The 16,492-nt window shown below is 41.0% G+C and overlaps 1 protein-coding gene across 2 annotated transcripts in view; it reads right to left on the bottom strand.

The window, feature by feature from the left end:
- Nucleotides 1-10,828, bottom strand: part of ROCK2 (Rho associated coiled-coil containing protein kinase 2) — a 98,471-nt gene extending 87,643 nt beyond the window's left edge. For both annotated transcript variants that reach the window (XM_054279186.1, XM_054279187.1), the window contains exon 1: nt 10,644-10,828. In XM_054279186.1, the coding sequence (XP_054135161.1) occupies nt 10,644-10,793 (150 nt within the window). In that variant the 5' untranslated portion in view covers nt 10,794-10,828. The remainder of the gene's footprint in view (nt 1-10,643) is intronic.
- Nucleotides 10,829-16,492: the final 5,664 nt, after the last annotated feature.

Raw genomic sequence — 16,492 nt, 5'->3', positions numbered from 1 at the left:
GTGTTTCAGGCCATTCTAGACATAATTGGGTCCCTAAATGATTTGAATTTCTTGTCATTTCTTACTACCCTACATGGAAAATGTGCATACGACTAGCTAGATACACCTCACCGTCAAAGGGAGTTCAGACATACAAAAAAATTGATTATTGAATATGTTCACCTACTCAAAGATCTACATTTTCAGAAATAACTCAGGAATAACATGAGATAATTGGTGCTGCTCTTGCTTCACTTGCTGTTACAGATGTGGCCTTGGAAACCATCATTCACTCTGAGCACTGGCAAGGTTCATTTTAATCCTAAATTGCTGATCATTCTGCTGGTTTTGACTTAAATCACAGATTCACAGAAGGATATACAGAATACTCTGAGTTGAAAGGGTATTCTGGTGAATCCTTTTGTGAAACAAGAGCAGCACCTGAACCTCTGTGTGAGGCCTCCAGTCCCCTCACGGTAACCACAGCGACGTTTCTGGACAATCTTGGGCCAGGAACTTCCCACTAGGGATTGGACAACACCACACCAGGTACAGGGGAGAACCCTGACACAGTCTGAGTTCCTGCTATTAGATACAAACTTACAGATGACAGTGACATTTTACCACAATAATGACTTTTTCATTAATTTTTTACAATGCAAACCACAAAAAAGATAAAAAAATGTTAGGCTTCTCTCACAATCCATATGTGCTTTCAGCATCAGTGACCCTATGATATTACAGCTTCCAGCACATTTGTTTGTCTCCCACTTCCATTTTAGAGGAAAACTGATCCAACAGTGCTAAGAGTTCACACATGAGAAAAAAAAAAAAATCAAGGCATAATGGCAGTAAAACCAAAACAAATTCCACAATTCAGAAATTTAGTCTGTGTATAAACCCAAGAACAATTAACGTGTGCCAAGGAAGGAGTCCAATTACATGGCAGTCTCCTTCTGATAAACTGTAGAAAGTAAACTTGAAATCAAAATAGAGCTAAAAAGCTCCACCTTGGAATAAAATGTGTCTAAGACACTTCTTCAGTCCTGCTTCCTGCATACTCCAGAAAGGCAAAACAGCCATTCCTCTCCCCTGTGACATTCACCATCCATTTGATGTAAAACACTGACAAACAGAAATAACTTCAGTGTACATTCACTTGGTTTTGATTTAACAAAAAAGAATTTGTATTGCAAGTATACTGCAATTTTATTAATTCCCATCTGTCTGTAAGACATACTGCACATCTTCCCTCATAAATTTAGACAGTGTGATTTCAAAACACGAATACCACATCACCATATGTACTTTTACCCAACTTATAGCAAACATTCTTTCAGCAATATGGTAGAATAAGCAGAACAGTCTATTCTAGGTAGAAAATGTAAATTTTACATTTTTTCTGCAGTTGGGCTCAGTGCTATCTCTGATTTTCTGATTCAGTGAAGTCCTCCAGTAGAGTCATATAAAATAAAGCCAAGAGCTTTAAAAATAATGAACAACCTCATGCCTTACAAAATTTTAGTTAGGTTTTCCACTTTATATATGTCCAAATTTGCCAAAGATGTTTTCACAGGTAGAAAGGGGACATTTGGGACTTCTGCCACTTGAGAAACACTGCAAGGCACATGTGGGAACAAATACTGGTATTTCTTCTAAAAAATGAGAGCACTGAAATAGTTTATTTTGACACTTAAATTGCCTTTCTTCAGAGGCAGCCAACCATTAAAATAGATGAAATGATTCACACCTCATGGTGCTACTGTTCCAGGCTCTACGCACATAAACTATTCCTCATCACTGTGTCCACATTTAGTGGTTTTCTTCATAATCTGAGTAGAAATAATTTCTTAACCAGAGATCTAGCTAGATGTCTATGATTAAAAGGAATTGCCAACATAATATTTTTTTCAGGAGACATAGCTTTTATTAGTGTATTTATTATTATCTTTTAATACAAGCTTAAAATATTTCTGACACAGAACACTACGTGCATACAAAACAATGTTCAGGCTGCCTCGTTTGCTGTTACATTCAGGTTTTACCAGCAGAACTCTGACAACAGAGTTCTGCTGCTTCCCACCCTCACTGGCAATAACATCACACTTGCAGAGTCAAGACAAGTCCTTCAGTTCTGGGAAGATGACAAGTGGGGAATAAGGAAAATAACTAAAAAATACAATAAAAAATAAGCACATTCCATATAATTAAACTGATATTGAAAAATGAATTTGAAAGCAATTTAGAAAACAGCTTTATAAAACTTAACAATTTAGTAATAGGATTTTTTTTTGCAAGTGCAGCTGTTTTCAGCTTTCCCTATCAGATATATAGTACAGGTGCTTGTAATACCAGCATGGATGCAAGTCTTAAGTTTAACAGAATTATTATTTTGTACTAACAGAGAAAAAAAATTAACATAGAATAATGTTTAAATTAATAGCAGCAGCTGCAATACAATCATAAACTGCCAGTACCTCCTTGCCAGATGAGTAATTCAAGCAGTTGTTCTCACTTTTCCTATAAAAGAACATAAAATAAAAGGGGGGGGGTATTTTATAATCGAGGTTTATACACCCTAAAGAGGTCACTAAATTGAACAGACCAAGAAATAAAATCTATGGCTTAGTGCCTCAGTGGCCTAACTTTTACTGTTGGAGGAGGAGGTCCCGAGATGTTCCCTAAAGGAAACAGATCATGCATGCATACCCCTGGCATTGGAAAGGTTTTCATTTCTCACTCACTAAACCATCAGCTTCTAACATGCTATTATTTCTTGCTCTTCTTCATTCTCCTAAACTATTAGAAGGAATAATTCTATTCCTGAATTGAGAGACTTCATGGTTATTTTATCACAAAAGTTTAAAATTATACAAAAAACCCCATAATTCAGAAGTCAAGCATAATTATAAAATTGTGCAAGAAGGGGTGCAACCAACAATAAGTAACCTCACAAGATCTTTTATCTATTTACTGCAGCTTGTTTCCAATTACTCTAGCTGCACATTGTAGAAGCCTATCATAATATAGCCTTCCCTATATAGCAGATGATGCTAAAAGTCATTTACAAATAAAAATCTGTGTCCTAAACATGCAACAAATGAAAACGCTTGTCTCCCTAATCCTGTACTTAAAATGATCAGCACTAAACTGAAAATGAGACTAGAACAAACTAGTTTCAGTAACCATAAGGAAAACCAGTTTAAACTATTTTCTGTATGAAATAGAATATTTTTATAGCATAGGCATTCCAAATGTTTGTATATCCCTCAACCAAAACCTGTGCTATTACTGTTTCTAGAGCATAATCTCATTGAAAGTATGCAGATACACAGTACTGTGAATTTATCAATGCAGCACTCTTAATTTCAAACAAAAGAAAAATAAAGAGGGTGAATCAAGTTGTTCAGTAGCAACAAACAAAAGCAGATTTCCAAGTTCAGAGCTCATTCAGTAAAAAGGAATTACCAAAGAAGCTGAAGATCTTTCTCTCTGTTCCATACTAGGGTAAACCCATGCTGTTGACAGAACTATGTTTGATATTTAATCAACAATGAAGCTATAGACTTTGGACGGCTACCTGTAACAGCAGTGACATGGACAAAGAACAATGATGCGTTACAGCCTTTAAATAGTAATCAAGATTTTAGTTAAACTTTAAATAGCGTTTGAAAGAAAGTGTGGAACTCAGGCATTTTTCTTCTAGTTATTTATTTATTTGGTGACAGTAACAGTCAACATTATGTGTTTTGAGATTTTAAAAAAAAAAGGAGTATTTGCTAAAGCTTAACTTTTCTTCTTTCATAGCTGTTGAAGCCTACTTTCAAGCCTGTATGTGACCTCCTCTTCATTTCCTCCTGAAGAAAAGTACAAGAAAATTCTTGTGTTTGGATGAGTCATTCAAACTTTATCTAGCTTTATGTAGGATCCTGTAATTTTGTACTTTAAATATGGACTAATAAAATCAGTACCCATGATTTAGAACAGTCGAAAGGCAATAAAGCAATTACTTGATTACTTGAATCTTCAAGGTTCAGAATTAAACACTTGGGCATGGCTTACTTGTGATCAACTTTTTTGATCACATAAGTCTATTCTAAATATTAAATTATTTTCCAGTGCATCTTAAAAATAAAGCATCATCTCCATTTCATATAGTTGGAAATGAAGAAAGATTTGTCTGAAACCATAAACTGATAGCAGTAGATTAGGATTCAGACTCTTCTGCACACCATTTTTTTATTCTCTGTACCATCTGAACAACACTATCCTAAAAAAAATGAATGATGAAATGATGTGGAATTAAAGTATCAATGCTGAACACTATCAGAACTCATTAGTCTCCATCTGGGCACACAAAACACAAAGCACATGATGGGTTATTTTCTGCAAAAGATTTGACTTAGGTAAGTCATTCTGCATAAAATAAAATTAAAGGAAGACAAGCATAATCAAAACCCCTCTGTATGTCACACCCAGATTGTTTTTACTCTCATGTCTATCACCTTCCACACCCTACAACAAATGAAGCAGCGACTGAACAGAAGGCACATTTCACATGACAATGAAGAAATCTGTGTCCATCCAACAACAAAACTCCATGATACTTCACAGACAAAAAAGGGCCCCTCTTTCAATAGCTGTAACAGTAGCAGACAAACACAGAGTACAAGCTAAGTCCACACTACATAAAGCACCTGTTACAGACTGAGACTATCCACCACAGTGAAATCTGGACAAAATTCACAAAATCACAGCGTTCCAAATACTGCAAGCTGTCGGCATGTTGGGGGCCCAATCACTGACTGTAGCATACAGTGTTAATACTCTGTCAGCAGGGAATGGATACAATGCTGCCAATGCAGGGTGCAGGTGATGCCTCACTGCACTCAGGGGCCCTTCGGACACTGCTCTGCTGCAGCAGCTCCACGCACCGCAGCGCTGCATCCAACCTTGTGTTTACATTGCCAACAGCTCATTAAAATAAGTGTATTACTACCCAAGTCTGCCAATATAAACACTGTATTCTTGTTCTTAACCAATGGGATGTACCAAGAAAAAAAGTATTTTAAATAAATTTGTTACCAGAATCATTTGCTGCTTTACAGTGTAACAGTTTAGAAGAAACCTTGGACACAATATAGCATTCTTCCCCCCAAAACCCCCCATGCTTATGAGTTATAAAAACACACAGATTTAATTTATTTAAATCTTTCATTATGTAAAATTCTACTACCCAATTTTAATCACTTTCATCTTTAAAATCCAAAGTCAGCTCCTCTGTGACACTGATACAATTCCAGTCATATTCTGTAGATCAAACACTGGCAAGAAATCATCAACTGATTGCTGTGGAGATTGGCTACTGAGGTAGCACTTTCCTTTCTTTTGAAATTAGGCAGCTTTTGTTATGGACTGCATTACTAGACAAAGAGCCAAATGCTTTGGCACTGCTCTGCCATTAGTTAGAACTGAAAATGTACTTTGAAAAACGGGTTCTAATAAGCATTTGCACTCATTTAAACTGAAACTGAGACTACTAATATTTGGAAAAGTGAAGAGTTCCTGAACTTTTATTCCTGAAGAAATATTTCCAGAAGAAATCTCTGCTGATTTGCTAGTGTAGGTGTATTTATGTTTCTTTTACGTTGCTACAAAGATTGAACAATTAAAGGATCCTAATGACACAGTCTGCAATCTGATCAACAGAGATGAAATACTGGGAGTGAACATGCCTATTGTGAATACACACACACAAAATCTGCATGCATCTCGTGTGGCAGTAAAAAGACCTGAAGCTGAGCAAAATGTTCTTTCTGTTTTCTCAAATCAGAAGTGAAACACTTTAATCCTAGTGTAGAATAAGTCAGAATATAAAAACACAAAGTTGTCAGTAAAGTAGAACTATCTTTTTCCAGCTAACCATACTGCTATATATAAATCCATCAGAGGGGAACAATGAACAAAAGACAATTCAGTTTCCTTAAGGATCGTAATTTTTAAGTCTGCAGTAGATGTTCTAAAATTACAGATCAAAAATAGAACATTTATAGAAAGAGTCAGAAACTAAGAGAGAAATATCAGCACAGGAAATATAACAAACAAGAAAACGTTATTTCTTCAAGAACAGAGAATCATCTGGCCTTCAAATTACTTAGTGGGCAATGAATTTTAGATCAGATCCTGCTAACTGCTACATATGCATCTCTTCCCTGTACTTGCTGGCTCAAATTAACACAACAGATTGTTCTTGCTGATTCAAAATTATGTGTGGCAATAAATTCAGGAAAGTGAAACAATTTTCATATTAATTATGAAATACTTAGAAAGTTCCTAAGGCTAAAATCCTGCAAAGGAATACCTTGTATCAGCCATGATGACCTGGAGATCCTGAATTAACAGAGCTCAGCCTAGTGATCTGCTCAATTAACACTCTTGGTACAAGGTTGGCATCTACTCAATTGATGAGATCTTTATGGACAGATGCACCTACTGAAAGAATGGGAGTCCCAGCTGTGTCTCCAATCCACTTTTCATTAAGAATAAAATTCCAGGGTCTTGATGGCAATGATCCATGTAGATGAACATCTATTCATGTTCAAACTAGTGTAAATACACAGTTTACCTCTCAGCTTTATTTTAAAAAGAAATAAATGGCAAATTAGTTCAGTTTTGGTTTGTGGGTTTGGATTCTAAGGCATGTGTATTCTGAGACACTTGAGCACTCTCCTGCTAATCATCTCTCCATTTCTCAGTCCATCACGCTTGCATGCCAGCATAGCCCAGCACTGTGCTCACAATTTCACTGATGCACTGCCTAATTAACAGTTTTAAGAGCTCCTTCTTTCAAAAGCTGACACAACCATAGCAGAGCAGCCAGAATACACTCAACATTTTACACCTCCAGTGTAATGCCAAACTTCAAGCTTAGCACTAAAATCCTGAGGCTTGCACTGAACCAGTGAGTCCAAGGGCAAACACCAGCACCTTTCTCTGGACAACTGCACTCGAGCAGCTCCAGCCCAGGCAGAGCACTGCAGAAAGAGCAATGGTAAGATTTACCAGAGCTGTTCATCACCACCATACAACTCAAAAGTTGAGTTCAGCATGTGCTGAAGTGATACAATTACACATGGCAAGGAAGCGGAGGTCTGGATTAGTTTTACACTGCCTACAGTGACCTCTCTGCTCTTGTTTTAGAGAAGGTAACACTTGCCAACGCACCCCTACTAGATAATGTGTACGAAATACTATCAAAAATAACTCAGTTCATACTGTAGATAGAGCTTATGTGCAAAATCATAAATGCCCAAATGTATTTGAGCACTGTTAGGCTTGCCTTAAATGTAGCTGTCAACTCAGAACTATTCGGTAGGAATGTATTTATAGAAGGGTTTCTTATGGATCAGCCAAGGTCAAATGCCATTAAGTGCTATCATCCATGTGTACATGCAGTACACATAAAAATGTCACTTCATTAAATTAGTGGGTGACACAACTGGCAGAAAGGCAAATAATATAAATATGGTAGCTTTATAAAGTAATCTGCATGATCTAAATGTAATACAGAAAACAGGTTTTCATAACCACAAATGCACTGTTACATGCCCAAAAAGAGTAAGACTGTACCATAGAAAGCTGTGACAATATCAAAATTATTTATCTTAGCATAGGCAACCTAACAACAAGCTTTCAACAAGACACAATGAGAGAATGAGCACTCAGCCAACGCCTCAATGAGGTTGCAATAACCACTTCCCTTTGTGGATGTCTTTGCAGACACCTATCACAGCACTGAGCACCCAGTTGTAGCATTCCTCTCTCCATCTCTTAATCAGAACAAAACCAGAAGAACCCCACCAAGTGCTGGCTGTGCATCTCATCTATGCTAATGAGTAGAAAGTCCTCCATGATTTTTCTTTATTTAGCAGAAGATGGGTGGTAATAACATGCCACACATTTTGGTTGGTTGGTTGTTTCCTGGGACGTTTTATTTTGCCTTCTTTTGCCTAACTGCCTGTGAGAACAAACTAAATGCAGAGTTCTCCATCTCATAATGCCTCTAAACTGAGAATGCACAGGTCTCTTTTGAAGATCTGCTTTAATCAAACACAAATAATTATGCTCAACACAGGCATTAATAACTGTTAAGACACACAAGACAGCAAAAATCCCATTAGAACATCTAACAGTCCCTCCTGAGCCCTGAAGGGGGATGGGAGGAACATCATCAATCAATGTTTTTGGCTTCATAGATTCTCCTGCTGAAGGAACAGATGGATGTGGCCAGCCATGCTGTGGTCGGGAAGGTACGCAAAGAGAGTCTCTTCATTTAGAGCCACTGAATAAAACATCCCTTGATGACAGTGGAATTGCTATCTAGAGAAAGACAGCTTATTACCTCAGCTTCTCACGTCTTTCAAATTTACACCATGTGTTAGAGATCAACAGCTACTTTTTCGCTTTTTACGGCTTCCCAAAAATAAAGTATGCACACAAAATACAGAATAGCAGCTGTTTATGACTTTTTACACTGTAAGGAAATGAATTCCACTTTGAATTCCATTCCACATTTTTAGTTTTGGTTATGTTATTTTTGGAGGATGGAATAGTGGCATTCCAGCTAGTCTTTTTAAGATGCTTTCCCTGACTCTCAGTTCATGTTGCTGTATTTCTACTTTTAACTGAAAACACATTTCCACTTTTGATAATTTACACTGCAAGGGAGCTGGTTAGTAAACAAGTAAATTTTTCAATATGAATATGCTTTCATACTCAGACTATTTAGCAGCACACCAATGCAAAATTAATGTCAAATTTCATAAAGCAACAATGCCAGAGAGCAAAAGAAATTGCTTTTATAGGAAATCTGTTGCAAATTTCCTAAATAAGAATAATAAATAGTCCATTATTTCATACACAGACATGTAGACTGCACAAGCTAGGAAATGTGATTGATTAGCATAATATTTCATTGCTGCTGGTTTTTAACAATACTTACAGACAGAGTGTAGAGAACAGTGATGACCTTTACTGTAAAAAAATGCATTTACAATGCAGCTAACACTCTCCCATAGTTTGCTTTCTCAATGTATTACATGAAGCAGTCTACATTGCTAGCATATAAAACAAACAAAAAAATCAAGTTCTAAGCAGCCCAGTCTCAATTCTGCAGCTAGGATTTATCTTCAGAAACACAAACATATTTCAGTGTATTCAATCTACATCCAAGGCATGGGAGGTGAGAGAATAAAAGAATCATGCATATAAAAGTATAAAAGCAGAGTGTGAAAAAGTCTACTGGGGTTAAGTATTAACCTGATGCATTTTTCAGAACGACTGTACTATTTTTAACTGCTCTTTTTTGGCCACAGGTCAAAGTTTTCCAAGCAAAATACCAAAGTGAAAATGCTGGGAGCGAAGCCCAGAGGCAGCTCTCTCTGCTTTGACCTAGGCAAAAACTTATCTGAATCCAGTCAGATATGCAGCACTGTTTCCCACCCCCCTCCATTGACTATGGCTGTCATTATGCCTCGGAACATGTATGAGAGGAGTAACAGCACCACAGCCTCGGGAAGAACATTTTTCAGATGTTATAGGAAATTCCTATATTCTCCACACAGCACAGGCATACATTCTGTTCAGTCAGTTCCTGTATTTTTGGCCAAACAGAACTGAGTCATTTGAAAGCACAAAAAAACCCCACAGTGTATGTGCCTTGAGCAACTGCTGGAAGGACTGGGATTTATTCTCCCTTTTTCTGCTCCTCATAACTGGGACACATTGGAAATCTTGGGGCAGACTGGAAATATAAGATTTGAAGACCCTAAAGTATTTATCAGTTAAAATACTAATAATTACAATACTAATAATGAAAATAACGATAACAACAGTGATAATAATAATGATAATAATCTATCTCTTGGTTGCGTTTATAGAGTTCAGACGGTTAAATGAGAAAATCTAACCTCTAACCTCTTTCACACTTATTCACAAGGACATAGATTTCTCACTAAATAAATTGTACTTCATACACTCACACGGAAAAATGCTATTTGAAACAGGACACAGACGAATCAATTTGCCCCAATGAAAAATAAACGTGAAGGGTCACTGGACCCCCCAGTTACATTTCTCCCTTAGGCGTGTCCCCTTTTCCTGAATTATTTCCACATCTCACAGCAACCTCAGCTTCACCAGGGGACGTTTCACAGGGGTGCGCGATGGGTGCCCGGCAGCGCACACAAAGGCAGGTACTTTGGGGACGGACACGCTGGGATTCCCAGACGCGAAAGAGAACGGTGTGAACGATGCTGGGAGGGAAAACAAGGCGCTTTCCTCTCCCTGGATCAGATCTCGCCAGGGATGTTTCTCGCTTTCCCCCAAATAAGATGTTGCTAATCGGGGAGCGCTCGCTTTCACGGTGTCGTGCCCGTCCCCTCGCCCAACACCGTCCCGGAGGCGAGGGCCGCTCCCGCCACCTCCCCGCTGCCGGTGGCCCGGCCGGGGGCGTGGAGACGATCCTTCGTCCTCCCCCAGGAAAGCACTTTCAGGACGCGGGAGCCCTTTCCTTCCTTCCCGTTCCCTCCCGCCCGCCTGAGGCGAGGGCAGCGCTCCCTTTGTTCCCCCGCCGAGCGCTCCCCCCAGACGCGGCCGCCCCTCACCAGCAGGCTCTCCACGTTGACCGGGGAGCGCGGGTCGCGGATCATGGACTCCAGCTTCCTCTGGCGGCCCTCGAGCATCCCCGCCGTTGGCTCCAGCGCCTCGGCCGCCAGGGGAGCCGCCGACATCTTCCCCGCCGGCTGCTGGCTCATCCTCCGGCCCGCCTGGTGCCGGGCCCGCGGAGGGCACTGCGCGGGGCCGCCCGGCGGGCCTAGCGCGGCGGCGAGCCCGGGAAGGGCGGGGGCGGCGAGGCGGGAGCGGAGGGCAGCGCCGCCGGTGGCCGCCGCCCGGGCATGAAGGGCGAGGGAAAACGGCCGCTGCTCCGCCCGGGCGCGGGGAGAGGGAGGGGTGAGAGCTGGAAGGGAGGGACGGAACGCTTCCCGCCGTGCCTCCGCCTCTCGCCGCTCAGGCGTCCCTTGGCGGCCGCCGCCTCACTGCCCGCTCCGCCGGGACATCGCTCCGAGGGCGGGGGGAGGCGGGGAGCGAAGGGGGAGCGGCTGCTGCGGGGTCGGGCTCAGAGTGCGGCTCTCTCTGCAGCGCTCGCCGGCTGCTGGGGCGGGAGGCGCGATCCCCGCCAGCCTCGCTTTCCCTCTCCGCGTTCCGCCCACCGCCGGCCCGGCGCGGCCTCCTGCTCCCGGCCCCGCGCAGGCCGCCTCCCCTACCCACAAGGCCCCGCTGCGAGCGGCGCATTGTTCGGCGCTCGCCCGGCGCCCGGCTGCAGCCCTGAGCTCGGCGGGGCCGTGCCCGGCCTGGGCAGGGCGGCCGCTCGGAGACAGGGCTGTGTGCGTTTTGGCTCATGGGACCTCAGCCTGCCCGCATGGCGTCAAGCACACAGGAAAAAAAAGCCAGAAATATTTGAGAAGGTGGGAGAGCAGTGTTTCCGATAGAGCAGCAGTGCTCACGGCACGAATCAGGGATTCATGGAACGGTTTCGGTTGGAAAGGACCTTAAATATTTTCTAATTCCAAGCCCCCTGCCATGGGCAGTGGCACCTTTCACTCGGCCTCATTGCTCAGGTCTCCATCCAGCTTGGCCCTACCACGTCAGGGATGTGCCTCCACAATTTCCCTGGGAAATTCTAGTGCCTCACCACCCTCATGGAAAAGATTTCTTTCCTCCATATCTAATCTAAACTACACTCCTTGAATTTGAAACCATTCTCCCTTGTTTTGTTGCTGCATGGTCTTGTCAATAGTCTTGCCCTTTTCTATAAACTCCCTTCGTGTATTGAAAGGCCACAATAAGGTCACCCCAAAGCCTTCTCTTTTCCAAGCTGAACAGTCCAAATTCTCTCATAGGAGAGGTACTCCATCCCTCTCCTGTGTGTATTTCCTACATGTATGAGAGGGAGAATGAAGAACTAGGCAGAGGGGAGCTGTGCTGGGAAAGGTGCCCAGCATCCTCATGCCCCCCGAGGAAGATGAGCCTCCACACTGTGCTGGAGATGGGTACAGCCACCTTGCTGCACTCGGTGGGCACTTTGAGGGGACAGGATGCTGTTTATCAGACCCAGGCAAGAGTGGCTGCAGCAGGGAGACAGGCTACTGATGCCTGAGCTGTGGCTGCAGGGATGGAGGTGGGGAATTGGATGGTAGGGATGGTCCATGGAATGGCATGTGAAGTTGTGGCCAAACTATGGTTCCAGCAGCCCTGAGATGTGGCTGCTGGGCAGATGTTCTGGGGCAGAACAACAGAGACTGTGGAAGTGTCATTCACTAAGGTGGAGGGACCTCAGGGAGGAAAGGTTAACATTTTACTGTGTTGACTTTCAGCTGATAGCTGGCTGGCAGTGAGCTGATGTCAGAAATGTGGCTCAATATTTTAACTTTAAAGGAAGAGGAGAGAGAGTCAGAGAAGTAAATATGTGAGTCACTTGCGAGATCACACTCAGTGATATTCTGAGTCAGGGCCCTGGTGCTAAACAGCTCCCAACTTGAGGGAAGGTCTGCTCTGAATATCCACCCAAACTCCATAACTGGATTCTGCTTTTACAGTCCACTCAGTCAAAATCCTCAAGCCTCACAGAAACACGCACACACAAGAACATTTTGAAAAGTCAATATGGGCGTTATTGCTCACGCTTTACAGTGAACCACACTGAGTTTATGAGAGTTTTCTGAAGGAACTGGTGAAATCTGTTTAGGAGAGACGCTGGTTATTTATATCTTAGAACTACTTCATCTTCAAAACAGATTAGGATCTGCTTAACTGCAGTACCACCAAAAAAAAAAAATCTCATCATCTCCTCAAACAGTTTACTTTGCTAGGAGATAAAAGAAGTGAGTGTGAGAATGAATTGGGTTGCTACTAGGATTATATGTGGGTACTAACTGGATCATGAAGTTACACAGCCTTGCAAAACAGCAGTTCAAAACTCTTAATTACCTAAAATAAACATGATTTCTTCACTTGCAACCTATTCATTAGCTAATTTTTAGAAGTAGCACAACAAAAATGTTTTGGCTTTTTAAAAGGATTTAAAATAGGTTTGGACAACAGACCAAACATAATAAGTGTGTCTCTAGTGATCAGTAAGGAGCTTGTGCTAAGTTCTGTTACTGTGAACAACAATTTTGGGGACGATTTCAATGAACTCAGAGTTGGGCACTAGGTGATCTGATGATCTAAGCTCTTAGTTTCCTCTTAGCTATAGGCAACGTGCTTCTTTTTTTTTTAGTTTTTCTTATCTATAAGCTTTGTAAAAACTGATCTTTAGCTTATGTGATTTAATGGCTTTGTTCAGAGTGCTATCTAAACAAAGGTAACAAAATCTTAAATAAGCATAACAGCCCTTTTTACATAGGAAAAAAAGTGTGATTGTGACTTCAAAAGCAAGTGTGTAGAAATAGTACCTTCTTGAAATTCTTGCCCAATAGATCTATTCTTCCACCCTTGAGGACATATCTGTTTACTAGCTAAACAAGTTTTACTCTGTTACGGAGACACATTGACAACGGTAGTCAGCTGAATTCCTTTGTATGACACAAATCCTCAACAAAATCATCAGCAGAAGATTTATTGCTGGTTGTAAGTGACTAAGTAACAAAAATAGTACTCAGAAAGTCCAATCCTTCTCTCAGTGTTTGCAAAAACCACTTTTTTAATGTGCCCTAGAGGAAAAATGACACCACCATCTGTGGTCTTTTTAACAGTTCTACCTTCTCTGCCTTCAGTGGTGTAAATCTCTCAGGGTATCACCTATTCCTGCAATGACTATCTAAGGCAGAACTCTTCCTACTCTCTCTGTGTATGCTAGTTTTGAAGTTTGAATTGTCAAATGTTATTTACTATGTTTTGTAAGGCAAAGTCCAAGCCTTCCAGTGTGTCTGCTGTAGCTTGAAGCCTAGGACTCCACAGTTGGATCCTTCATCTCTGTCTGTTCCCTGAAATGCTGCTGAACTCTTTAGATAATCTACAGTCCAAATATGTTTTAGGTGTCCCAAGGCAGCAGGGAGTTCACTGCTGACCATTTTCACAACTGGCTACATTTATAGGTACAGATATGTAAGATGTTGGTACTTGGGGCTTACTGGTTAAAAGCTATGAGCTTCAGGTTGTTCCTTTAGGGTATTCCATAGTCCCCAAGCCTATTCAGGGAGAAGAGGGATTTGGCTTTGGACCTTGGGCATGCTTTCACTACTATCACAGAAGAAGCAAAAGGAGACAAACCACCCATGTGTGCATCTATTTTAAGAGATGGGGCTGTGGTTTTAGCACTTGCTGCTGGCTAAGTAAGTCTTTTGCAAATCCTCTTTTCAGGCTCCCACGCTGAAAATATTTGAAGAATATAAGAGCACTACCAACAGGGGAGTTGATTCTCCTGATAGCTACGTTCTCTAAAATTTAGGTTTACCATCTCATGGATCCAGTCCATCTTTGTGTTTTGCATATGGGAGAACAGCTAGAAGAGCTAAGTGAGTTGCCAGAGATATCATGGACTATCTCTGTTCAGTGACATGAATCAACTCTATCCCAAATGAGAAGCAAGTTGTGACAACAGAGCATGATGGACAAAACACCTGTCAGTAGTCCAAGCAGATACAGTCTTTGAAAGCTGCCAAAAGTAAACCATGTCAGACTGCTACAGGCAAAGGTGCGTAACTATCGTCACTCACTCAGGACGCTGCACTGACGTGGATCAGTGTTGTGATGGAAATAGGACAAGTCATTTTTTAGATAATGAGGTCTTGAGACTTTGGAGGGAGTAGCTAAAGATCATCATTCTACTTCCAGAAAATAGATTTATGTCATTAGTACAGGGGTTTCTTTACTTTTATATTCATAAATATGAACTAGAGGTGAAAAGGAATATAAGTTTATTGTCAGTTTTGTTTGTTTGTTTTATTTTTCCTTTCTCACATGATAGTGTTCAGTCAGCCTAAGGGTTAATAAATTATTTTTTCTGGATTAAAAATAAACTTCTTCCTTTTAGGTTAGTGAAAACAGACAGGAAGACAGGTACACAACTTGTGTATATAGGAGTTACATTTTTGAAGGACTTGCAAAGTCAGCCACAATCTTCATCGTTGATATACTGATTCCAGTGTTGTCTTGGGACAAATAGTAAATAGTAAAGTCCACAGGAAAAAAAACCCAACATTGTTTAACATTCTTTCATTTAATTCATCTCTTGCATTGTAACAAGAGGCTTTAAATACAAGCAGCTTTTCAAACCCCATGCGTTTCCAAACCAGCCTCAGTAAGACTGACACTACCACATCAATTACTAGCACAGGCCAGCTATAAAATTACAAAACCACTCAGCCATCTGTATAATTAAATGCAAACCAAAGTAATCAAGCAAATGCTAAAGAAAATGTCTTCATCTGGTAAGCTTTGTAGGTAAAGGCCTATATCTACTGTTCTGCTTGGAAAGGCATGTACCTTTGTCTCTGAAGGTGTGCCAGGTAGCTGCTTCCCATTTTTTCAAACAGCATATATAGCTGATAAATATTAATAAATACCAACTAATAACAGAATTATTAGTTGGTATACTGTCAGTTGCTGTGTTAAAGTCAGTATCTTAAGCACAAATACCAAGGAATCAAGAAAAGGAGGTGTGAATCAAAAGTGGCTGTGTAATGTCTGGGTGTGTCTGATAACACAGGACTTGGTCTCTGCCTGGCTCTTAATTGCTTACATAACTCCCCAGCTAAATAACATTGCTTTTGTTAATAAGGTAGTTTCATAGTTTCTTGGATGCATTGGGAAGACAGAAGTGAAGCTGTGAATCTAGGTTAATTGAAATGCTTACGTGATGGTGATGTCCAGATTCTCTGCTGTAAGTCTCAGGAGGAAACTTGCAGTAAGTGTAGCTTGGAGAGTAAGGACAAAGTGACCTCGAGTTTTCCTTTGCTGCTTTGTGCATATAGGTGAAGCTTAGGACTCTGTGGCCCATAGGTGTAAATCAAAGTTTGAGAGACTGCTGTGATTTATGAAATCCTTGCTGTTATGCTGTCAGTAGGCTGTTTATACCTCACAGTACCTTGGAGCAGAGGAGGGTTTTTGCTGCTCTTCTTTCTGCAGCACTTCCTTTACATGACACATTGTAAAGGTTGAAATATTGGAAATACGCAGGAGTACAACACTGCTGGTCCTTTGGAAGTGCTGGCCAGAGCTTCTCAAAGCTGTCTCTGCCTCCTTTTAATTTGACAAGGTGACTAGAGATTGATTCAGACCTGTCACTTGTATGCCTGTAACAATCTCTTCCAGTGAACACGTACCTGTAAGAACAAAAGCTTTTCTGATAGTTTATTCTGTATTTAAGATCAAACATTTAAACATTAGATACTGAATGGGAATTATGAGAAATGTGGCCCAAGTCCCATGTTTTCTTAGATGAGGCATAATC

The sequence above is a fragment of the Melozone crissalis genome, unplaced genomic scaffold, assembly GCF_028551555.1.
Source record: "Melozone crissalis strain CALT ecotype California unplaced genomic scaffold, PUWL_Pcris_2 ptg000027l_1, whole genome shotgun sequence".
NCBI lineage: Eukaryota > Metazoa > Chordata > Aves > Passeriformes > Passerellidae > Melozone > Melozone crissalis.
The sequence above is the reverse complement of the archived record's forward strand: the minus strand, read 5'-3'. Positions and strand labels throughout refer to the sequence as shown.